We start from the raw sequence: 24,708 nt of genomic DNA, 5'->3' as shown, positions 1-24,708 counted from the left end.
TTTAATTTCCTTGTATCAAGTCAGAAGTTGCCGTGTTCCAACACGTCCCTGTTGCCGCTCGTCCCATCCCTGTGCACCTCCGAGGAGTCCGGCTCCACTTTCTCCACCTCCGCCTGTTAGGCAGCAGCAAGACCTCTCCTGAACCTCTTCTAAAGCCTGAACACCCCCCTTCTCCCAGCCTCCCCTTGTAAGCCCTGTGCTCCGTTTCCTAACGCCCGCCAACAGCAGGAGCTGCAGAAGCATCACAGAAAAGCGAAAGGGGCAAAAAGCGAGAGTTAGGGAAGTGAGTGAACAAAGCGAACTGGTGGTGGGACCCATCCTGACAGGAACCGTGTGACGGTCTTCCAGGGGTGACAGCGTAACCTGTCATTAGACTGGGTGCAGGCTGGGCGCCCACATCACCCGGAGGAGATGCCACAGTGGGAAAGGCACCGTCATGCTGTCTCTGCAAGCTGCTGTTTTTAATACTTGAGCAAAATACACTGCAAGGAGACAGGAAGAGCACCTTGAGGTCAAGCGATGGGCTGGAGCTCAGGCAGGTTGCAGGCAGGGTCGGGGTCAGGCCGGTCAGACCAGTAACGCCGGGCCGACTGCTCCGGCGGCCAGAAACACCCACCGTTCCCCAGACGGCAAGGCAGGGGACTCCGCAGCCAGAGTTTTGGCACCCAGGACTGACTGAGCCCATGCAAACAGGCTGGAAACGCAGCATTTTGCATCTACAGACAACTTAGCAGCTCATCACACAAATTTACCCGGGAAAGCTCGGCTTGGCTGGCCTACACATGGAGCAGGAAGAAAGCAGAGCAGAGCAGCCTCCTTCACCAATACTGCACAACGATAATTTTCAGTTCCCGAGTTTGGTGCTCCCGTGCTAAGTGGCCAAGAGAAATTGTCCCAGTCACACCAGACTTTCTTGCTACCAAACCACACCAACTCCCCACCTGCCAGTGACCCACCAAAACAACTGGCCCACAGAACGGAGCCAAGGGAATGCACGGGCTGGGAATCAGCTGACAGAAGTGCACAGAATTACCCTGCAGCAGCTAGTCCGGAGACGGTGCCAGAAAACCGACTCCTGGATGCATCACAGGTTTGTTGTGTGACCCCGGACAGGTCCCTTCACCCAGGCCTTAGTCTCCCCTGCTGCACGCAGAAGGTGTCACGTTTAACCGTCACAAAGATTGACTCACTGATGTCTAAGGCACTTGGAATCCTTGGATATGGAGAAAAAAACATGAAAAGAACAAACGCTATGGAGAGAATACTGACCAGAGAGAAGGGCCACCACACGTGCGTGTTCCCACCCACCGACTCCACACGGCACACGAGGTCCACGGTGTTTATAACACATGTAGTACAGACAAGGTGATCTTTCCACTGAGAGAGACAGAGAGGAGAAAGATACCAGAGATAAGTCTATCAGGGTATTTCCGAACAGTGTTCCCAAAGGATCTCAGGATGAACTTGCTTCCACTAGGAAGGATCAATTGCTTGCTCTCGGAAAGGCCACCCAAATACTGGGCAATACAGCTTTTAGGCCAGAAAAACCACAGATGGGACAGGCTGTGATTTGCAAAGCCGCCTGATTTCAGCAGCTCTGTTTGTTGCAAGTTTGCACGCTCCTTCTCCTTACCCTGATTCAGGGATCTTAAGTCTTTCTTGCCCTAGGCTGACCAGTGACGCAGAGGGACAAGAAATAACGGAGCCATTCCCTTCAGTGCCTTGTAGCCGTCGGTGGCTTCCAAGCAGTCCTCTGCCCAAGGATGGGAAGAACAAGTGGAGACGAAAGCCATTCTCTCCCATATCCACCTACCTCCCCACAAGAGCTTTGGTCTTTTTCACTGGGATGAATTTCAGCACCGAGTTCGACAGCCCCAGCAGCAGCCCGCAGCCACACAGTGGCTCTACGCGTTATCACTCCGTCGTCTGGATGTAAACGGGGACAGCCAGCATGGTGCAGGGGCCGTCTGAGGCAGTCTGCAGTTCTGCCAGGGCCAAATTGGATGCGATGCTGTTGGGCTGACCAGGAACGACAAGATCCGAGTCAGCAGCTCCTGACCCACCAACCACGATGGACAGGACTGCGTCCGACTCCTGGAACGGTTCTTTGTTAGGGCCACCTTCGGGTGGGCTTTCCCCGGCGGCACCGTCCTTCAGCTCCGCCAGGCCCAGCTGGTTGGGGAGGGAAAGGCCCACCTTGCGTCCCCGCGCCACCCGCTTCTTCTGGGGCTTCCTGAGCTGCAGGTCTTTGTCCTTGGGTGAGCCCAGCCGGCACTTGTGGTCCTTCATGTACTTGTGGCGCGTGAAGCCTTTGCTGCAGGTGGGGCAGCGGTATTTGTAGTTACCGGTGTGCGAGCGCTGATGCTCTATCATGTGGGCTCGTCGGCTGAAGGACTTGTTACAGTACTGGCACTTGTGGATCTTCATCCCTGCACAGAGCATCGGAGGAGAGAGAGCTCAGTTAGAGACCCTGCATCCCAATGCAGATCTTCAGGAAAATCTGCACCGCACGCGTGACAGCTTCATCTCCTCTTCCAAGGAGATGTTCCCTGATAAAAGCTTGAAACAGCCACCTCCTCACCCAGGAAGCCCTGTTCTTTTTCAGCTTGCTAATTAAAACAAACCAAAACCCCCATGGCCTGAGCAGACATTGTGCCAGGCAAATTTGCAGTCAGAAAAGGGTGAGTGGCTACCCCTTGAATTGTCTGTGTTTAGGAAGGGCTAAAACAACAGTTCTTGCCTCAAATAAGAGGAGTAAAATATCACCAGAAAAAAATGTCAGGTAATTGTGATGAAAATGCAAACCAGTCTTAAACTCTGATTTTTTTCAAGTGTATTTGGTAAGTAAAAAAATTTTCACTTTTTTTTTTTTCTCCTCCCAAGTATGGGAACGCACAGTCTGAAACAAACCATCCACTGCGCTGTCAGCACAGTCCCATCTGATCGCACTCTGCAGGGCTTTGGACATGACAGGCACAAGAAAAGACTTTCAGTTTTACCCCAAGAGACAAAAGTGAGAACGTTCCCTAGGGCATGGGAATAAATTATTTGTCTTTGTTAGGAGTGGGAGCATCATTTTTGGAACACAGAGAGAAGGGAATGAAATCCCAAGAGATCTCCTTTTGAACGCGAGATGGTATTGGGGAGGGGCGGACAGAGCACTCTGGATATTCATTTGATAGCAAACACACCGAGTAATCCAGCTCTGCTTCCAAGCACCAGCAGGCCCTGCCTACAGATTTATATTGCCTTAGAAAACAGCCCAAAGCTTACACGTAGCCGTAAAATGCAAGCTCACTTAAACAGGCCTGCAGAAACAGAGATTAAAAAAAAAAGAAATCTAAAGCTAATAAATTATATTAAGAATTTAGGCCTATATCTGGGAAACACTTTACCACACGCGGTGGAAAATTCCCGCACGGAAAACTACGCAGTAGCCGTGTTAGCTGAGCGGTGGGTGGAGGGACACTGCAGGGAAAGCACCTGTAAGGAACATCCCGCGCTTCTGGGGGTATACAGCAGAAGCACTTGCACCGTTTGCTATCCCGCTTCTCAAGCTTACTCCTTCTGCAGCACGCAGCACCGCAGCGAATCCCAGCCACTGCGTTCCCAACCTCTGGCAGCGTGGGCAGAGCTGCACTTACCCGAATGGGACAGTATGTGAGCCTTCAGCTTGTCAGGCCTGTTGAACTCTTTATTGCAGCCCGTGTGGCTTCTGTAACAACAACAAATGCGGGTGAGCAGCACGAATCAGCTGAGGATCGGTGCATAAACAGATCCTGGACCATAAAGGGATCCACAGCCCCTCTCCTTAGCAGCACCCAGATGGGTCCCCAGGCGCAGTCTCTAGGAGCTCCACTATTTATAGAATAGAATTATCGAATCACTTAGGTTGGAAAAGACCTTTAAGATCATCAAGTCCAACCATTAACCTAACACTACCAATTTCAACCCTTCTGGAGAGGGGCAAGAAATAAACAGGCTGCTACAGGGATGCCTGGCTCCTGCTAGACTACACATGGCCTGCGTCTCACCGTGAAGGCTCCTAAAAGCAGCAGGTTCAAGATCTCACCTACAGACAGAAGTATTTTGGACGGAGCTACAAGGTGGTCGGAGCAGGGAGAAGTCAGTTCCATCTTGGTTATCTCAGAGGGCCCATGGCTGTGCCATGGATTTGGGGATGCACCTTCTAAACCTGGGTTTCTTTCGCTTGTACATTAGCTCCTATGTGGCCAAGTGCTTTTCGAGACACGGCAGCTGGGGAGAGCCCATCATTCAGGCAAGCTGGTGCTTTGTGCTCAAATAATACTCCTTCTCTTCCCCAGTGCTTCCCCAAGTGCAATCCCCCAAGCTTCCCATGAAGGCAGGCGTTATTTTACAGGCTCGAAGAAGTGAGATGAAATTATGTGGCCTCACATGACAGGAACTGGGACTTCTGGGTTCCCAGTTTAACAGCACAGAGCATTCCTGCCTTCCCAGGAAGTAGTGGATTGGCAGATGCCACACATGTACCCTAGGATGTCTACAAGAGACACTGCTTCCTTCCCAAACCCCATCCCAACCCCGTTAAGACATGCCGCCATGCTGCAGACACACTACGTACGAGAAGGGACATTTGTATTTCTTAAAAGGCTCATGGATCAGCATATGTCGCTTGAGTTTGTCTTTCCGATTGAAGGCCGCATCACACACTGAGCATTTAAAGGGCTTTTCACCTGGGTAAAAAAAGAGACCAAGAGTCAGGGAGAGTCCAGTCACACAGGGCTGCTCTAGGCACGTACGGGATTCACTCTGGCAGTAGTGCCGCTCTCTGCTTTGCTATAAACGTCCCCGAGCTTCCCTACCCTGCCTGATGGGTAAATCATAGAATCACAGAACGGTTTGGGTGGGAAGGGAGCTTTAGAGCTCACCCAGCCCAGCCCCTGCAGCGAGCAGGGACAGCTTTAACCAGAGCAGGGTGCTCAGAGCCCCGTCCAACCTGGCCTGGGATGGTTCTGGGGATGGGGCCTCCACCGCCTCTCTGGGCAACCTCTGCCAGTGCCTCACCACCCTCACTGTAAACAATTTCTTCCTTATGTCCAGTCTAAATCTATTCTTCTTTAGTTTAAATCCATTACTCCTTGTCCTGTCACAACAGGCCTTGCTAAAAAGCCTGTCCCCGTCTTTCCTGCAGGCCCCTTTCAGCGCTGCCAGGCCGCACTCAGGTCTCCCCGCAGCCTTCTCCTCTCCAGGCTGAACACCCCCAGCTCCCTCAGCCTGGCCTCGCAGCAGAGGGGCTCCAGCCGTCAGATCATTTTTGTGGCCCTAAATGGATGGATACAATCCACACTGCGTGCTGCTCCTGATCTCCAGGGCCAGCTTCCTTAGCTTCTGCAACTGCGGGCAGTGGGGAAGCCACCTCTGTGTCCCACTTCTAACTGGTGCAGTACTGGGCGTGAGGCTGAACCAAACCCATACGTTTCCCAAACCCTTGTTACTACGAATGACACATGCACTCAACTCTGTTACTCTGGTTACGAGGAAAATAGCCAGGACATTACAGCGTGCAGCAAGGACCACGATACTGAGATAGTGAGCACTGTGGTGCCGGGGGAGTCCATACCCGAGTGGATGTGGGCGTGCAGCTTGAGGTAGTGCTCCCGGCGAAAGAACTTCTTGCAGATCTGGCACTTGAACTTGCTGCCCCCGCCATGTGTGGGGATGTGGCGGCGCAGGTACCTCTCGCAGGGGAACACCTGTGAACACAGAAAAACAAGGCTAAGAGTCCGCGGCGCACAAGGGACATCACCGAGCCTGCACGGGCGTGGGAGGTGTGACCTGTATAGAAAGCATAAGAAGCTCATGGTGACTGCTTTCGTGGAAAGGACGCACTGCGAAAACCTTTAGTTTGCATAAGGAAGATACAGAGAAAGCTTTTAACAAAACAAAATGAAACAAAACAAACAAAAAACAAAAAAACCACCACCGAGGTTTAGATTGGATATTAGGAAAAATTTCTTCACAGAAAGGGTACTCAAGCATTGGAACAGGCTGCCCAGAGAGGTGGTGGAGTCCCCATTCCTGGAAGAGTTCAAAAAATGGGCAGATGTGGCACTTGGGGACATGGTTTAGTGGGCATGGTGGTGTTGGGTTGATGACTGGAATGATGATCTTAGAGATCCTTTCCAACTTTAATGATTCCTGGTTTTTACTCTCATTATAAATGATGCAGCCACCAAGCCAGGAGGCGTGGGATTGCTACTCTGCCCTTAATTGGTTTAGTGTGGACTTGGTAGCGTTAGGTTAATGGTTGGACTGGATGATCTTAAAGGTCTTTTCCAACCTAAATGATTCAATGATTCTGTGATTCTTATCCTTAAGAAACACATAAGCTGAAACCTTGCTGCTAAGTTTTGTAACACCATCCTGCTGAGGAGCAGCACCCCAGCTGCATGCCCGGTCTCCCAGCGGAATCAGCAGTCGGATGGGCTGGGCAAGGACCCCCAGAACCTTCCCACAGCCTTAACTTCAGTTTGTGCTTCCCGATCATCTGTTACCAAAGGCTCTCATTCATGGTCTTTATAAAGCCAGTATGAATGGTTCCTTTGGCTAATGGGGATACTGAAAATACCCAAGCTAAGTGAATTCCTAATGAGGGGGCTGCAAGCACACATCCGAGGGGAGCGGAGGAGAGCCAGGAGTTCTGGTACTCAGCACTCTCGCTCTCCAGAAAACAGCAATATTAGTAAGAATACAAATGGAAGTAAAAAATACTGCTGCAGAGAATGGGCTTTCAAACCCCTGTGCTGCACGCTGAAAGTCCCACCCAGGCTGAGAAGGGCATTTGTCACCTGGTGGGGGAAGTGGAGAGAAGACAGGTAAAGAAAGACGGGTTACTAACCATGGCAGGAGTGCGTTTCCCCTTCCTGAGCTACCTCAGTACAGAGTGGTCACTCCTTTGAGATTGTCCCTGCCCCCACTGCAGGATTTTCATTTCCTTTGCTATAAACAGAGGAGCAAGGGTCCAAATTTTAGTCTGGATTTCAAAAAATAATTTATTAGAATTCAAATCCCACAAAATTCTGCCCCTCAAACCCCTCAGGGGCTGTGCTGAAGAGACTATTTCTAGCCAAAACCTACCTGGGCATCGTCCCAGTCACATCACTCAGACAGGTTTCTCTTTGCCAAGGACACAGAGCACTCATCCAAAAGAGGGGAATGAGGGGGAACCCAGAGACTTCTGTTCCGACAGATGAGGACAGCAATGGAGGTGCATGAGCTCCCCCAAGACCTAGGGCTTTTCATGCCCAACCTTCCAGCCACAGGTAGCCAGGCTCGGCGGGTCAAACGCACTGCCGCCACTCTAAGACTTCCCAAAAGCAGCCTCGCTCCTCCTGGTACATTTGCTTTTAAGAAATAAGGACAGCAGCCCAGAGCGTGCAGTCCTGTGCTGTCGTGGGAATAAGGGAGCTCCTCTGACAAATTCTGTTCAGCAAACAGGAGCTGGGAGAAAAGCCAGCACTGTGGGGAGGAACATGCTCTGCGTGAGAGGCCAGAGAGCTGGAGGGCAGGGGTGCGATCACCTCTGCCTCTCTGAAAAGCACCTCGTGAGCCTGCCAGTCCGTACTGAGGTAGGAAGGGAGAGGAAAGGGAGCCGAGGGTTCCCATCCCCCTCAGAGCCCTAGCTACATGTCCAGGACAGGCTCAGGCAGCGGTCACCCACCCACCTTCTGGCAGTGAGGGCAGGGAAAGTTGTGCGTTGCTGTCTGCAGATGGTGCTCCAGGGCTTCCGGGGTGGAGTACTTATTTACACACTTCACACATCTGAATGCGGAGAGAAAGGACAGAGCCTGTGAACGAGGCTGCCGCCAGCAAACCCCACGCCGCAGGCAGACCCCAGGCAGGGCTGCCCAGCCCGTTCACCAGCCACCTTCCAGGCTGATCTGTGGTAGGGTCGGTTTGGTACAGGCAATAACACCACCCCCCAGGTGCTCCAAAACCTCAGCAACCCACATGGCCAGATCACACTCACACTTAGCACCCTTCACGAGGGGGAGATGCCGGGAAACTGGGTGGAGAAGCCTTTAAATCGCTAGTGCTCTTCCACACAGACGCCCACGGGAGCAGCCAGGCACCCGAGCACGTATTCCACATCGCTTCCTCATGGAGACAAGCCTTAAGTAAAGGCTTCACCTTAGTTAAAACACCTCCTTCCATCTTCATTGCATGAAGACAGCAGCTCCCAGTGAAGGAGCTGAGGGTGGGATCGCCGCACGACAGCAGCGTTACCCACGGCTGGGGCAGCCACACGGCGACACGCTCCCGTGTGGGCTCTCTGGCGTCTAACAAAGATTCAGCTCACGCTGCCACCTCTCCAAAACCACCTGGGCCCTCTCCACCTAACTCACCTGCTCTCACACACTCTGGCAGCATTTCTGCCAGAGACCTCTGCCAAAGCTGACTGATAACGGGCAACGGGGACGTGCATCCTCAACAACGAATACAGAGGCACTCACACCGTGTATCTGCTGCGAGACACCTTTTCCTTAGATCAGACCAAAAACCTCCTCAAACATAAGCAGGGCTCTGATCTCAAAGATCCCCACTAGCGAGCTGTAGGATGAAGCTCCACAGCACAAGGATAACTAGAAATTATGGTCTATGCAAGAAGGAGCAGATATTTATTCCATGAAGGTGACATCAGTATCCTCTGGGCTTCCTACTCTTCCTGTATGTCTCTGCAGGCATTTCAAAAACTCCAGAGAGCTCTTCATGGAACTCCTCACCCTTTCCCTCTACGCTAGCAGAAAGGCTTTCCCAGGTAACAGACCCCTTCGCAGCAAAAGCATAGGAGAAATAACTCATTTTTTCTGGGCACAGCTTCTACAACCCGCACTCCCTTTGCTGCGGGTGTTTAGAGAGGGCTTCCCTGGCTCTCTGATTCAGCCCAGAGCGGGTCCAGCTGTGCCCATCTCATTCTTGACTGGTGATAAGAGGACTTGCAGCAATGGGATCTTCCCACATAACTGATCCCAGCCTTTCACTGTCTTTCTGAAAGGTTCCTTACATTCAAAGAGCTTCGCCCTAGCAGCCCGGTGGAGGGGCCCCCCCGTTTGCCACTTGGGTGCCCAAGAGGACCGCAACCGCTGAACACGCATCCCCCTCTCCCCTCTAATGTCCCCACCGCTCTCAGCCAAACACGCTCTGCACCCACTCACTCCTACAAGCCTTGTGAGCACCGATTGCTACTGTACTTGTACACGGCCACGTCCTTCTTGGGGCTGTGCTGGGGCAGCAGGCTGTGGGAGTACTGGTGGACACCCAGCTCGTACAGGGAGGGGAAGTCCTTGCTGCAGAGGTGGCAGCGATAACTCAGCTCCTCCTGGTGACTCTTGATGTGCTCAAGGAAGGACTCCAGCTTCTGGAAGGTCTGAGCGCAGGTCTTCACCACACACTTGTACACCTGGGAGAAAAAGGGAGAGCGATTGGAGCGGCACACCATGGAAACAAACAGGGAAAATCCTCTGCCAACAGAGTGACCTTCCTTTTTGGAAATCGTTGCCACTGGGTCATTTACCGAAAGGGGCCACTGCACCGCTGGAAAACGGCTGAGCTGATGTTATGAGCAAAGCAGCACTGTGGCTCCCAGAGCATCGCACCAAGCCCACAGCCATATTATTGCTCAGTCAGGGCACAGTGGCGAAACCCTGCCCTGCGCTGCAGCGGGATACAATGTGGTGGTAAAACATCCCCTTCCTCTGCTGCCTTCCTCAGAGGAAGGGCCTTTAAAGAACAATGCAGAGCAGCTCAGCCTCAAAATGTGGCTGACAGCTTCAGGTGAAGACAACGGCAGAAGCTGCTGGGAGCTGAACATTCTGCAAAGACAGATTTGTCAGGGCACGCCCCTAAGAAAGTAAGGTGGGAGAAAGGGGTGTTGGTGTGAGCGCCTGAAACCACTCGAGTGGGTGAGACTGCAACACCCCAGCGGTGACTGTCCCACAACCCGAGAGCTGCCACCGACACTGAAAACTCTAGACTTCGCTTCTTTGCTTCTTCTCTAGCCACCCAAACCTGCTCGGCTGACTTCTCACTCAGCAGGGTGGAGGCAGCGGAGCTTTTCAAAGCCACCCAGACCACACAGCTACAACCCAGACCTGCACAGAGCCAAGCTGAATGCGAAGCGCTGGCACCTTTGCAGAGTAAGAGGCTCAGGAGAGACTCTGGGAGCCGGTGCGCTATATTAAGCCCATCCCAATCTCACCACCGACACCCTCTGTCCCTACCTGCTCGTTCTTGTGCTGTGTCATGTGCGACTTGAGCTGGAAGTAGGTGTTGAATTTGCTGGGGCAGAACTGGCACTGGTAAGAGCTATCGATCAAGACAACCTGCTTGGCTTCCAGTTTGCTCGCCTCGCTCTCGTCCAAGGGGCTCACGTCTTGGGGCGGTTGCGCGGGGTTCCTTAAGGGCTGAGTCAAACCTGGAGAAAGGGAAAGAGAAAGTCACAGCGTGCCGTGAGACAGCTCTGAAAGCTGCCATGCAAGTGCCACGCTGCCAAGACACACCAGGCCTGGCTCTGGGGCCAGGCTCTTCCTTCCTCTCAAAGACAGATTCTTCAGATCAGACAAATCTCACTCTCTAGCAGGGCAGTTTTAAATTCGTCTACAGATTATCAAGGGCTCTGACTTTTCCACCTTCCTCTCCTTGACCCATTCTCCTCTTCCAGGGACCTAAATGTGCCCTGTGGAGCAGTCAGCAGGGCAGGCGCCTGCCAGGGAGCCAGAGCCAGATTTACTCCCACCTCTGGCAGGAGATGGGAAGTTAAGATCCAGCCAGTAGCTGACAGTCCACGATGTCTGCACGGAGCAGCTCCAGTGGGGCCTTGTCTTAGACATGACATTGTCACAGCATTCCTCTCACCGGGACCGAGGCCACCAGCTGAAAGAGTATTCACAGTCTGCCAGCCAGGAGCTCTTCTCTGCCTCAGGTATTTTCAGTTGACCATCGGGGCCAGGCCAAGCCCAGGCATGACTTGCACGTTGCAAGCAAGACAGAGCACTGGGCTATGCTAAACGACCGGCTTGTCCGGCCACTAGACCAGAGCTGCCACGTGTGACTCATGCACTGCCCACGCTGCACCCACCAGGGAGGGAGAAGGGGGAAGACACCTCGCTCTGTCCCCACGCACAGCGTTTGGAGCCACTGTCTCCACCAGCACCTGAATCCACCACGGCTGGGGGTACCCAGGGATGCACCTGCCAGCAGGAATCCAGCAAATGTGGCTCATATCTCTCGTGTGTGCTGCTAAGCCCCACAGGAGGAATGCGAACAGCACACACAGCTCCTGTCTCCCCTCCCTCCCTGCGTGGAGGTGCAGGGACGTGCAGACTCCTCACATCACTGCTCTGCCCCTAGCATGCGCCATCCCCAAGCAGCAAACCTGCGTTCTCCTCGTCCTCCGGCTGGTTGGGGTTCAAGGCCATGACCTGCACCGTGATGGAGTTGCGGGAGATGGTGCACCCCAGCCCTGGAGGCCACACTTTGTGGGTCTGCATGTGCTTCTTCACATTGGACTTCTGGGCAAAGGCTCGGCCACACACGATGCACTGGAAGGGCTTCTCGCCTGTGTGACTGAAGGCAGAAGGCACCGCATCAGCAGGCGGCAGCCCCTAGGCACGGACTGCGGTGGGGTGGCTGCTGCAGAACTGCACTAAGCACTCTGCTTGGCGGATCAGCACCTGGACCAGCCAAACAAGGGCTTTGAGACCTGATTAACTAGAGAAAACGGATTGTGAGAGGCCTGGGGAAACAAGCCTGGCACACAGACAAAACACTGACAATCTGGGATGACAAGGGATCAGAGGAAGAAGTGGGAGAGGAAGAGACTTCTGCAACATCAGAGGTCTCCACATGGACCTCAGGGACCCCATCACTTTCTCAGGTGTACAACCCTTTTCTTCCCCATCACACCTCCCTCCCCTGCACATGTCTCTTCTAGCTTGCAGTGCCCTGATCTCCCTGAATTTGCTCTCCCCTGTCCACAGCAGAAAGGTCTTTCTACCCTGCCCTTCTGCTGCAGGAGAAAGAGCGGATTCTAACACACAGAGTATGTCATGTGGAGAGTACAAGCTGAGAAGGGGGGTGAAACCGCCACTTGTTCCTTCTCATCTGTCCTGAGTCCAGCAGACTCCGTTGGGGGAAACTCTGAAGACTTCAACTGCCTCCTGCCAGAGAAGAGCTCCCTGTATAGACACTGAGCTTGGCTTAGGGTTTGCTAACACTAGCAAACAGCGTTTGCTGTTTACAAACTAGCAGGCTGCAGCTTGTGAGGGGGGGAGAGAAGAGGAAAGGGCAGAAGCAAGCAGTGGAGATGCTGCTGCTCCAGTGATCAGGTGACAACAGGTTTGGCTTTCAAGGTCTCATCAGCGAGGAAAACAAGTCTCCAGTCCCAGCCCATAAACAGCAAGAAGATTACATCCATGATGCAACCTTCACCCCAGCCACTGGGGAGAAGGTGTCCTGGAGGAAGGGGGATGAAGGATCACCGCCCAGTGCAGCACAGATTCTGGGACATGACAAAGGCAAGGTCTACCGGACTGCACAGACTCCCTCAGTGGGGCTGTGCCCATCTCCACCCTGGCCACTCTGCTGTGTCTGGGCTGGTGGCACCGTTACCTTCTGATGTGCTGCTGCAGGTCGAAGTTCTTGGTAAAGGCCTTGTCACAGTAAGTGCATTTCAGCTTGGGGGACTTGGGTTTGCCTGAAAGAGCAAGAGCGCACACAGGAATGAGATCACGTGGCACAGCCCTGTCCCCCGCTGCGCCACAGGGCCCTCACCCCAAGACATGTCTGTTCAGGACCAAGAATAAAGGGCTTATGAAAGGATAAGATCTGCCTGGCCAGACTGGGGAGAGGTTATGGGCACGAACACGTATTTAACGTAGCCTGAGCTAACTCGAGAAGTACTGAGGAGAGTAGCAGCGGAAGGGGCAGGGCACCCCCTTCAGGCATTAACCGCTCCAGGGACCCTTCCAGCTGTGCTACAAAGCACCTACTTTAAAGTTGTATTGGGCACTGGGAGAAGACACAGGATTAGTGCGAGGAAGGGCCCCAGTTCTGTCTCTCTCCTGTGAACTCACCAAGGTCAGCCATCAGCCAGAGCACATGCATATTTCTCTCATCCAGAAGATCAGTCACATCTATCTACTACGATGGGGTATAAACCAATGGAAAACAGCAGAACTGTGGGCTGCTCTAGGAAATTCTGGACTGAGAGCTGCAGCCTGCATGATCATTCACACCTCTGCAAATAATGTTAAACCCTGGCATCTGTGTGGTTTAATTCCAGAGGCCCAACCTTCCTGGGGTGGAAGGCCACGTGGCTTTCCTCCACCTCGCGCCTGGGACCTCCTTTGTCACTCAGCTAGGTGTGCTTGCCTCGCACCAGCAACGGGCAGGCTCAGCCAGGAGCATCAGGATCTGACGCTCCTCCATCCTGCAATGGGGCAGCCCCTGTCCTGCCTCACCTGGGCACAGGCGTGTTTTCTTCACAGGCACTGAAACACACGGCAGGGACAGGTCAGCTGGGCCCTTGAGAAGAGAGTCTTCAGGGCCAGGCCACATCTAGCCCACTGGCCTTGCAGCTGGGCAGTCTTCCTTGGGTTAAAACGGACCAAGCTCTAACACCTTACTTTGCAGGATCTCCCCATTTCAGGTGTGATCCAATAAGCACGTAGCTGCAGAGATTTAGCACAAGCTTGCCCACGCAGTATCACAGTAAGTCCTTTCACGTGCGCTCAGAGGTGACAGACACGTCCACACTCTCACCCGCTCTCGATAGCTTTGTGCGGGGCATCGTGTTCCTCCTCCAGAGCTGCATGCACAGCCAGTGCCACCCCACTGCACCCGCAGAGCCCGTGGCTCAACAGTCCACTACGGGATAAGCACGCTGGCCTACAGGTTAGCGCAGGGCAAATGCTCTAAGGATGCTTACCTTCCTGCAGCCCGCTCTCGTTTTTGCAGCGCCGACTTTTGGCAGCGGAGGTGGAATCAAAGCCAACCACACCGCCTCCTCCTGCGCCGGTCAAAGGAGCGGGAGCGCTGGTGGTCTTGGACTTGAACCCCTGCTTCCCAGGGCTGTACACAGGAGGAGAAGGGTACACAGGACTTTCCACACACTGGCTTGGTACCTGCAAGAGTGCAATTTATCAGAGGAAACAGGTTTGCTACACAGAGTGATACCGGGCCCTAACCTCCATCTCCAGCAAAACTTGCCACACCAGGCTATTAGTCTGGCTGACTTTTCTGCCTCCTGCTGAACTGGATTGAATAGCTGGTTCACCAGTCCAACAGTGCGTCTCTAACTAAAACTAACACCCTGCACAGCGTGAAACTCTCTCGCTGAACATCACAAAGTATCCAGGAGTTATTACAGCAGGAACAGGACAGCAAAGAAACACTATGAAGGAGCCATCTAATCCCTCATCTATGTCCTGTGCCTAGAAGAGTTTCTCATCCCTCTGGAGCCGGTTACCAGAACAATCACCACTGACCCTGCGGGTTCACCCCTGAAGGCAGGGATCTCCAGGCCCTGCTGCCTGCCCCAGCAGGGCTGCAGAAGGGAAGGAAAGCACAAGAAAACTCCAGGTGGCAAAGCACAGTCATTTACGTCAGCACCAAGGACGCTGAGAGAAAAAGACAAAGGCATCAGCTTGGGGTTGAAGGGCATTTCTGTTGCCCACCCTGACAAATTAACACAGAGCACTAAGTATCCAACATCCCTGTCCTTTCTGACCATTGACACTTCCACTCAGATGCCAGCTACAAAGATAAGGCCGACAAACCTCTGTTACACCCAGTAGTTTCCGTTGTGAACAGCAACGCTGATGTGGAGGATGCGAACAGCTGACCCACCAGTAAATCCACCCCTGCTTGTGTCTCTTTAGAAGCTGCCTTGTCAAGGTTGCTTATTGATATTCAGATATTTTCTCTCCATTTAAGCCTGCAGGGTGCAGGGTGCTGCTCTGCACCCCTCTGGGAGGCAAGACCCCTCGCCTCACTCCCTCTCACTCCCAACACCTGTAGGTATGCCTGAACCACAGCAGACATTCAGGTCTAAGCCCGTGCCAGCCAAGCCCTCCGACCCTCTACAAACGATTTCTCTTGTTCTCAGAATCCCTGTCATGCTGCCGACATCCTTCTGCTCAGTACCTTCTCCCAGAGGACATAATCATTGTCAAATAACCTAACACATCTTCCCAGACTCAAATTCTGCATTTCCAGTCCAGGCGACTCCCAAGCAGCCTCGCTCGTTAGAAGAGGCCCCGGAGGACGGAGCGCCCGGGACAGCCCCTGGCCTTACCTCCATGGGCGGATAGGGCTGCATCCCCAGCGTCTGGATCTCCACCGTGCTGTTTGCTGCCATAGGAGCAGGCGCACTGTACACTTCAACCACCCCGCTGCCGCCGGCGCTGGGCTGCCCCGGAGCCCCCATGCTCGGGGGGGGAGGCGGCGGAGGCTGAGGAGGGGGGTGGCGGCGGGGGAGGCGGAGGTGGGGGTGGCTGCGAGAGGTAGCCAGCCCCAGCGTGCATACTCAAGCTGCTCTAAAACCAGAACAGGGAGAGACAGACAGACAAGATGTTGAAAATGCAGCAGCGATGAGTTGGAGGGGCTGCTCCCTCGCACACATTCCCAATCCCAATTCAAACCAGCGACAATGTCTCGACATAATGCAGCACTGTCCAACTGCCAGGGTGGATCAGACCGTGCTGGCTCTCAGAGGGTTGGCATGGCCTGCTGGTAGACGTTGTCTCCTCCAAAACCCAAGTGCTCAAGCCCCACTGCTTGCTTTGCTTTGTTATTAAAGCTTTTAATCCTTCTGGTTACAAAGAATATTTTCAGAGCATGGAGAGCGTATACAGCCTGGCCAGCCCTGGGGAGAGTCCAAAACAACCATCCCGGGAGCAGAGGGATCCATGGAGCACACTGACAAGGGCTCTGGAAGCCAACCATGATACGGGGGCTCAACATAAAGCTGGAGAGACCGCGTTACAAAGATTTGGGCATCCAGCAACAAGGACACCAGGAGAGAACAGGCCCTGGAGCTACCCCGCCATTTATCCATCACCCCTTCCCGAGCCTGGCTGTCACATTGGGAAGGCACCCAGGATTCAGCACCGAAGCAGATCCCTAGAGTCTGATCGGCCGACAGGACTCTCCTGCTGCGCAAACACGGCCCCACGCAGCCGGACTCCCCGCGCCCACGTGTGCCCCTTGCCTGCGCCGGGGGCTGCACCGTCGGCATGGGCTGGTCCAAGGATGTAAAAGCAGACATGGCCGACATCAGCACCTCATCGCTGACTAAGATGTTCCCCTGCACCAGGGTCTGGATCAAAGGTGATGGGGGAACCGTGATGTACGTAGAAATTTGCTGAAAGAAAAAAAAAAGATGCAGCATTGTTGATCAGCAACAAGACAAAACAATAAACAAAAAATGATGACACTGCTTTTTACTGAACCTCAGAGTCCCTGCTTTCACAGCCTCTGGTGAGCCACAGTAATTATCTACAGCTTCCTGCTAAGTCCATGGTAGTTCCTAGCCTTAACAATAAGGCAGCTCCAGAAACGTTCTTCAGAAAAGGAGTAAAGAATATCACAGTGGCTCAGGAAAGCGGCTACTGGCTACAATTCAAGTCAGGGGTTATTAAACAAGACGGTCGCAGACAAGTTCAGGCCTTTCCTGGGTGCTTCCCCCAGCTTGGGAAGGTGAAGAACTGAGGGAGGCTGCTCTGGCTGCAGATGGTGAACGTCAGGCTCATCTCTTCAGACCGGAGTTGGTTTATAGGAGGGGAGGGAGGCTGCCCCATTTTCCGGGTGGAAACAACTTGTGTTTGCAGCCCTGGGCAGCACCATCCATTGCCACTAAGTTAACTTGAAAAAAGCAGTTGGTTCGAACGCACTTCGGAAACCACCACCACTGCAGGCACAGTACATGGCACATGCAAGGGATTCGCTCCCAAGAAGTCTGTTGGGAAGGAGAGTTACTCCAGAGAGGATATTCCCTTAACGTTTGTCACACCACATTATGCAGGCTTATCTGCAGGAGACTGAGAAGACGGATGCAGGAATGAGTCTGCCAGACATTGCCCTCCTCTCCTGCCCACGAGCCAGCCCACGGCCCAGGGGCCAGCGAGAGCCATTCCAGCCTGCGCACCGCACAGCGTGCACCCAGGCACGTGGCCAGGCTGCGACACTGGGGCTCCCCAGTAGAACCAAAGCCTGGCTGTAGCACGGACACAGTATGAAACCCCTCCTGTCCTGAAAAAAGGGCTATCGGACACTTGTGCTGAAGGACACATCACCGTGGCAGCTTTAACCATCAGGTCAAAAGCCAAGAGGACCACCACTGAGCTTCCCAGAAGAGCGCTCAGTCACAGAATCACAGAATTGTTTAGGTTGGAAAAGACCTTTAAGATCATCCAGTCCAACCATTAACCTAACACTACCAAGTCCACCACTAAACCAGTTAAGGGGAGAGTAATAAATAATTTCATGTTTCCTGGCTTGGTGGCTGGATTATTTTTTAATGGGCATCATGAGGCGTCACTAGATCTAAAAGCATGACCCAGAGGTCCCCCCCCACTCCCAAAACCACGGCGACAGAGCAGTAGAGCCTCTGCCCGCAGCACGGTACCTGCCGGCTGGCGCTCGGAGCCTGCTGCACCGATGTGATGGAGGGGGTGTACACACTGTTGGTGGCCAGCGAGACCGTGGAGAGGGAAGGGGCATTTCCCTGGCACTGCTCTCTCTTGTGGGTCATGAAGGCAGGCAGTGAGTTGAACTGCTTCTTACACTTCCCACAGAGGAACACGTCTTCGTCATCTGCAATTAAGAGGACCAGATCACCACTGCAGGCTGTCTTCTGCATTCCCCAGTGCTACAGCTAACAACCACAGCCGTAGGCAAACAGACACCTTTTGGATCTTAGCACCTCAAGGACATCATCATCAGGAGATCAGCTGCAAGGGCCAAACTGTCCCCGCTCCCCAATCCCAAGCTCTCCCTTAAAGCCAACTGATGCGATTAAGCCCATCTCAGCCCTGCTCCCCTATATGAAACCCGCCGTCTCCCTGCAACAAACTGAATCCCATTGTCCATCTTCTCATCCCAACGACATGACCAACCAACCCAGCCTTGCCCCTGCAGCACCCTCTGCTTTTAGTCAAACAGCTTCTTCCAAAGCACCTGCATTAAGCCGGCTGAGGCAGATTTTATTACTCAGGTTGCACAAAGGAAGAGAAGTAACTTGGATCGGGGCACAGAGTCAATGGCAGCTTGTGTCCGACAGCCACCTGCCCGCGACACTGCTGGTCTTTGGTGCCTCTGCTTGACGTTAGAAGCAGAAAGAAGACAACCCAGTTACAGTGTCCTAGATGAAATTTGCAGCGTTAGCGAACCACACAAGCACACACCATTTTGCACTCGATCCAGTCGGACTCACAGGGCTGTACCCCCTGTCTGATTCACAGCCTGAAGCAGAACATTTCTGGGGACGCAGACTATGACTCCTCCAGGGGATAACTCGGTATCCACCCAGCGAGTCCTGCTCGAGCACCAGTTCCCGTATTCATTCACACGGATGATACTCAATGACCGGTGTAGTCGTACATCCCCAAAAGATAAGGAATGGCTCATTAAATAAAAAATGTGAACAGTATCAAGCACTAGTGGCAGGGAGAGCGGCTGCTCCCTCCTTTCGTGCCTTTATTGTAAATGCGTGGTCCAGCCTATTGCCACGACCAACTCCCTTGGGCACTTGGCCCCCTCGCTCCTGCTCTGCCTCGTCACGCCGAGGGCTCCCAACACTTGTAGCAGCGCCCTACACTCACAGCCATTCTGCCAGCTCTTCTGACAGTCACGACAGCACGCCATAGGAAGAGACCTGGAGCCCCTGCCCCTCTCTCCCGGTGCTACCAGGACTCACCCATCGACTGGATGGCGGCGGCAGAGTTGACATTTTGCGCAGATGGATCCGTAACACCTCCTTGACCATCCAGTAAGGACTGCACAGCCAGCACCGTCTGATTATCCATTCCTGAAAGGAGACACAAGCACGGATGGTAAACCGAGCACGGCCCGAACACAGAGAGCTGGGAGCTCGCCCACGAGTCGCAGAGGGAAGCCGCTTGCAGGCTGCTGCTGTCTTCTCCCACAGAGCCACTCTCACCTCCTCATCCCCCCTGCTCCACAGCATTAACCATCGTACTAAAGCAACACTCCCACCTGTCTCCGCGCACTCCTCCAATACAAGGAGAAGAAAGGGAAGGGCAAGAAAAGCCAAATGAGGACTTGGTTTCAGCCATTTGCTGCAGGGAGGAAGGATGCTCGCAAAGAGTGGGTATGAAAAGAGCTAAGAAGTAGATATTTGGGGTGTCACAGGCCAGACGGGGTAGCAGCCTGGGTGGATCTCCCTGGGGACCCAGCGCGGTACAGCACAGACAAGCTGCTGAGCTCGCTCAAGGCACAATCTTCGGTGTGCAGCAGCTCCGTCTCAGCAGCAGCATTAGAAATGCCTCCCTGTTTTCAAGATCAGCGCTCCCAGATCTGATCGGACACAGGGCTATGAACTGCAGGAGGATTTAGACAGAGTTTTAAGAAGGAAATATTAAATGTGGGCTCCTGGGAGAGATGCTTTGGTGGGGACCCGCTCAGCCACCGGCTGCCACCCCGGTGCTGGGACATGCAGGAGAGCTGGACTGCGGCTCCTACTCCCAGCGCCATGCTCCTCCGTGGGCACCTCTCACACGAGAGCTGCCAGTTGCGCTCTCTCATATCCATTTCCCTCAGGACTCCACGGGAGCACACACCCCCAGACAGATTTGTTGTCAGAATCGCCTCACTTGCTTTGGCACAAATATTTTTCATGAGAGCTGAAATGTTCTAAAATATTCCAGATAAATACAGGGGATGGGGACTGCTTATCTAGGGAGACAACCTGGCCAGCAGCATGCGACCAGTGGATTAAGCCAAACACACTCTTTCTTTTTAGAAATCACATGTAAAGACACATAGAACAATCTGATTATGGGGAAAAAAATAGAAAAAAGGGGTGACTTATGCACTCCTCCTCCCTACCATTCCTTTATGACAAGGAACACACAAATAAAACAAAAGGCATGCCAGGGTTGTACATTATGCCTTGTGGATTGAGGGAGAAAAGAAAGGTGGGGGGTTCTTAGGTTGCTTATCACTTTTTTTCAAGATCTTTGCAAAACAAAACTGTAAAGCTCTGAATTATGTGCCACAGTAAAATCTATCGGTCTGATCATTTCCACACAGTGACGTGAGGACAGTTCCTGATGAGAGCTCGCTCAGCAAACAGCACCAGGAAGGGCAGCGACACGCCGTAACAGAGCACGGCATAAAGGAACAGCGCAGCAGAAGCAACCACCTCGTCTTCCCATCGCAAGCTCCTCTTGTCATTTTAAAATTTCTTCCGGACAACTGGGACGTTACCTTCCTGATGGGGAGGACCCATATAATCCATGGCATTTTAAAGACACTCTAAATACTTGTTCCTCCTGCAACTCCAGTGTCAAGCAAGTAACACTAAGACTCCATGAACACCTTTTTCATCGATCACCTTTCACCAAGAAGAGGTCGCAAACGCTGCACGTGTCCTTGGGAGAGAGGAGAGCGCCGTGCTCCAGCTGCTGGGGAGCGGAGGGCACAAGCAGCGACTGGAAAGCAGCAGATCACGCTACTTCACACGCTACCATAAAATTACCACCGTGCCTACGGGAACCCTTTCACATAAATCACACGGAGGCACAGCAAAGCTGCAGGTCCAGTTCTGCAAGGCTTCGCTCACGTGGAGAGCTGCAACCAGCCCCGTCGGACAGCCCTGCCAGCAGAACGCTGCTAGAGCACTCCTGGGAGGATCTTCTCATACTGACCGAAGCCCTGCTTTAAAATATAGCTCCTCTTCTACAAATAACCTCCTGATCAACTGCAGAGGCAGCATGCAGGCTCTTGCTGGCACATCCAGAGCAGAGAGTGAAACGGAGCAGCCATTCTCCAGCAGAAGTAAGCTCGCAGGACGCAAAAGAAAAAGGGGGATCAAAAATTCAGGTTTCGTATATTATGGGGATAACTAAGAACAGCTTGCGTCGAGAATGCCACACTTGATGTGCCTGGCACCGGACAACTGGGTTTCCTTCTTGCACGTACCCAGATCTTCCAACTAAAAAAGCCAGATGATTGCCTCCATCCCGCTAGCAGGAAGAAGCTTGAGGAGAAGCCAAGACCTGAAGACGGGCGACAACAATGCAGCAGCGTTGTCGGTGTTGCATTCGGCCTTCTGCCGGAGAAACACGGCCCAGGACAACAGAAATACGTTGGTCCCCGTGCATTTGGCAATTCACGCAAATGCCCACAGAGTCCCTGCAGTTTCACAAGGTAAATGCACAACACCGCACTTAACACAGAGGAAAATCACCAAGTTCAAGGTTTAGTAACCCATGAAGACAAGCAGGCAGAGCTACTTGGTTACACGGATGTCGTTCACGGCCATCCATGGAGTGTAGGAGAAAGCTTTGGATCAATCCTGCACTGATTACAGCCAGCACCAGTCTGCAGATGTTCTTCATGGTCATGAAACCTAAAAAAAAAAAGCCATCTCTCCTCTCCCGGCAGCAGCAGGCTTTCCCCAGAGCCTGAAAAAAACAAGGCGGCTTGGGGAAGCCAGGATAAAAGTACAAGACTACTAATTTGTGCTTTATTTTTCCCCTTTCAAACATCTCTCAGTTTAGAGAGGGAAACAACACTGTCCATTTCACCCAGGTGCTACTTTTTCCTCATGCCCTGAATTTCATGCATTGCGTCTTTTTTTCTGCCGACACGAGCACCGGGTGCGTTAGCGACGGGTGAAGATACACCTCTACCCCACAGCACCCGCTGAGGACACGGCTGCTCGCGGCACCGCGCACCAAAACCAAGTCACCATTGACTTGTATCAAATCAACAAGACAAAACAAACTCGGCTGCTAAAAGCCGCCAATTACTGTGAGCTTTAGGGAAAAAAAAAAAAAAAAAAAAAAAAAAGACCACCACGCTTTTTTCTTAATTTGCTAAATTGTTTTGCTCTCCTGAATTCTGCAAGGAAACCCACACAATGAGGAGCTGATTGCAAAGAGGAAATAGGGAACCTGAGGATACACAGAGCGCTGTCAAACACACCAAGTAACCTGACAAAACAGAGAAACATTTCCTCTTTGCTCTTCTTTCTGCCATCGCAGGTGCTGTTTGCAAAGCCCAGGGCCACGATCCCGATGCAAGGCCTCGCAGTTAGTGGTGTCCCCCCATGTAAAGGAAAATACATGTGTAATCTAATTTAGGAAATAAACGCCTCGTGAAATAGTTTTTCTCCAAACGGGCTGACCCTGTGCTCAGTGCCAGACCGCCACAGCTTAGCACATCCAAGAGTCCCCCTCGGATGGCACCCACCCGGAATGCACAGGGTCCCAACGCTAAATTGAGAGGAACGTGAGCGCGACCCATTCACCCACACAGCGGGCAGGAGCCGGGCACTGCCCTGGCCGTGCCGGGGGGCACGGACACCCCCGCACCAACACACCCCCAGCACCCAGCCGGGGAGCGTGGCACAGCGGCGGGGCCAGCAGCAGCGCGAGCCCTGGGGCGCGGGGAGGACGGGGGGACCCCAGCACGCGTGGCTCGAGGGTGCCCCGCTGCACGGCGGTGTCCCCTGTGCCGGGCACAGGGACGGGGAGCGATGCGGGGTGAGGGGCACATGCGCGGTGGTGGTGCCCTGGGGATTGGTGACCCCCTTTAGTGGGCACAGAGATGGGGGTGATGGGGGAGCCCCAATGCGCAGGGGCTGGGAGGCACAGGGGTGGGGGGGTAACGGGGTGCCCCGGGGTGAGGGGTACAGGGGCAGGCGGGAGATGGGGTGCCCTGGGGTGGGGACGGAGGGCCTGGGAGGCGATGGGATGCCCGGGGCACAGGGGCAGGGGGGGCAATGGGGTGCCTGGGGTGGGGATGGAGTGGCTGGGAGGCGATGGGGTGCCCGGGGCACAGGGGCAGGGAGGCGATGGGTGCCCGGGGTGGGGATGGAGGGGCTGGGAGGTGATGGGGTGCCCGGGGCACAGGGGCAGGGAGGCGATGGGTGCCCAGGGTGGGGATGGAGGGGCTGGGAGGCGATGGGGTGCCCTGGGGTGGGGACGGAGGGGCTGGGAGGCGATAGGATGCCGGGGGCACAGGGGCAGGGGGGAGATGGGGTGCCCTGGGGTGGGGGCACAGGGGCAGGGAGGCGATGGGGTGCCCTGGGGTGGGGGCACAGGGGCTGGGAGGCGATGGGGTGCCCGGGGCACAGGGGCAGGGAGGCGATGGGTGCCCAGGGTGGGGATGGAGGGGCTGGGAGGCGATGGGATGCCTGGGGCACAGGGGCAGGGGGGCGATGGGGTGCCCCGGGGTGGGGGCACAGGGGCAGGGAGGCGATGGGGTGCCCTGGGGTGGGGGCACAGGGGCTGGGAGGCGATGGGGTGCCCGGGGGTGGGGGCACAGGGGCTGGGAGGCGATGGGGTGCCCGGGGCACAGGGGCAGGGAGGCGATGGGTGCCCAGGGTGGGGATGGAGGGGCTGGGAGGCGATGGGATGCCTGGGGCACAGGGGCAGGGGGGCGATGGGGTGCCCCGGGGTGGGGGCACAGGGGCAGGGGGGCGATGGGGTGCCCCGGGGTGGGGGCACAGGGGCTGGGAGGCGATGGGGTGCCCTGGGGTGGGGGCACAGGGGCAGGGAGGCGATGGGGTGCCCGGGACACAGGGGCAGGGAGGCGATGGGTGCCCAGGGTGGGGATGGAGGGGCTAGGAGGCGATGGGGTGCCCGGGGCACAGGGACAGGGGGGAGATGGGTGCCCTAGGGTGGGGGCACAGGGACAGGGAGGTGATGGGGTGCCCGGGGTGGGGATGGAGGGGTTGGGAGGCAATGGGATGCCCGGGGCACAGGGGCAGGGGGGAGATGAGTGCCCCGGGGTGGGGATGGAGGGGCTGGGAGGCAATGCGGTGCCCGGGGCACCGGGGCAGGGGGGCGATGGGGTGCCCTGGGGTGGGGGCACAGGGGCAGGGAGGCGATGGGTGCCCGGGGCCCCGGGCTATCGGGGGCTGCCCGGTGCACAGGGCAGGGGGCCGGGCTAACGGGGATGCCCGGACGCCCGGGGCGGGGGTGGCGGGGGTGCCGCGGTGCGCAGGGCCGGGGGTGCCCCGGGGGTGCCCGGGGGATGCCCCGCCCCCGCCGCGCGGGGCCGCGCCGGTGCGCGCCGCCCGCCTGCCCCGGGGCCGCGCCGGTGCGCGCCGCCGCCGCGGGGGTGGGGGGGGTTGAGGGGGGAGCGGGGCGCGGCCCCGTGCTGCCGGGAGCCCCCCGCGCCGCGCAGGGCCAGGCCTTGCGGGGCGGCCCCGCCGCAAGCCCCTCGTCCCGCGCAGCGGCGGCGGCGGGTAGGGCGCAGGGGGGAGCGGGGAGAGGCGCATCCCCGCTGTCGGCCCGGCGCGGCCCGGTGCGGTGGCCCCGTTACCTTCCAGCGCCTCGAAGATCGCCTGCGCCATCTTGGAGCCGGGGCGGCCGCGACCCGCCAGCCCGAGCGGGCACCGGGAGCGGCGCCGCCGCCCGCCGCCAGGGGGCGCCCGCCGCCCGCGCCAGGGCCCGGGGAGGGCGGGGGGGGGGG

At 55.2% G+C, this 24,708-nt stretch overlaps 1 protein-coding gene across 1 annotated transcript; it reads right to left on the bottom strand.

Moving 5' to 3' along the window:
* Nucleotides 1–1,195: 1,195 nt before the first annotated feature.
* On the bottom strand, nucleotides 1,196–24,589 carry ZNF341 (zinc finger protein 341). Its single transcript, XM_075721338.1, is given in 16 exon segments — nucleotides 1,196–2,429; nucleotides 3,645–3,715; nucleotides 4,604–4,715; nucleotides 5,603–5,735; nucleotides 7,707–7,803; nucleotides 9,234–9,442; nucleotides 10,263–10,456; nucleotides 11,417–11,607; nucleotides 12,652–12,736; nucleotides 13,970–14,165; nucleotides 15,338–15,505; nucleotides 15,507–15,578; nucleotides 16,253–16,405; nucleotides 17,669–17,856; nucleotides 18,959–19,069; nucleotides 24,559–24,589. Coding segments are annotated over 16 exon segments (2,526 nt in total). The 3' UTR covers nucleotides 1,196–1,914.
* Nucleotides 24,590–24,708: the final 119 nt, after the last annotated feature.

This window comes from Pelecanus crispus, chromosome 14 (genome assembly GCF_030463565.1).
Source record: "Pelecanus crispus isolate bPelCri1 chromosome 14, bPelCri1.pri, whole genome shotgun sequence".
Classification (NCBI taxonomy): domain Eukaryota; kingdom Metazoa; phylum Chordata; class Aves; order Pelecaniformes; family Pelecanidae; genus Pelecanus; species Pelecanus crispus.
The sequence above is the reverse complement of the archived record's forward strand: the minus strand, read 5'-3'. Positions and strand labels throughout refer to the sequence as shown.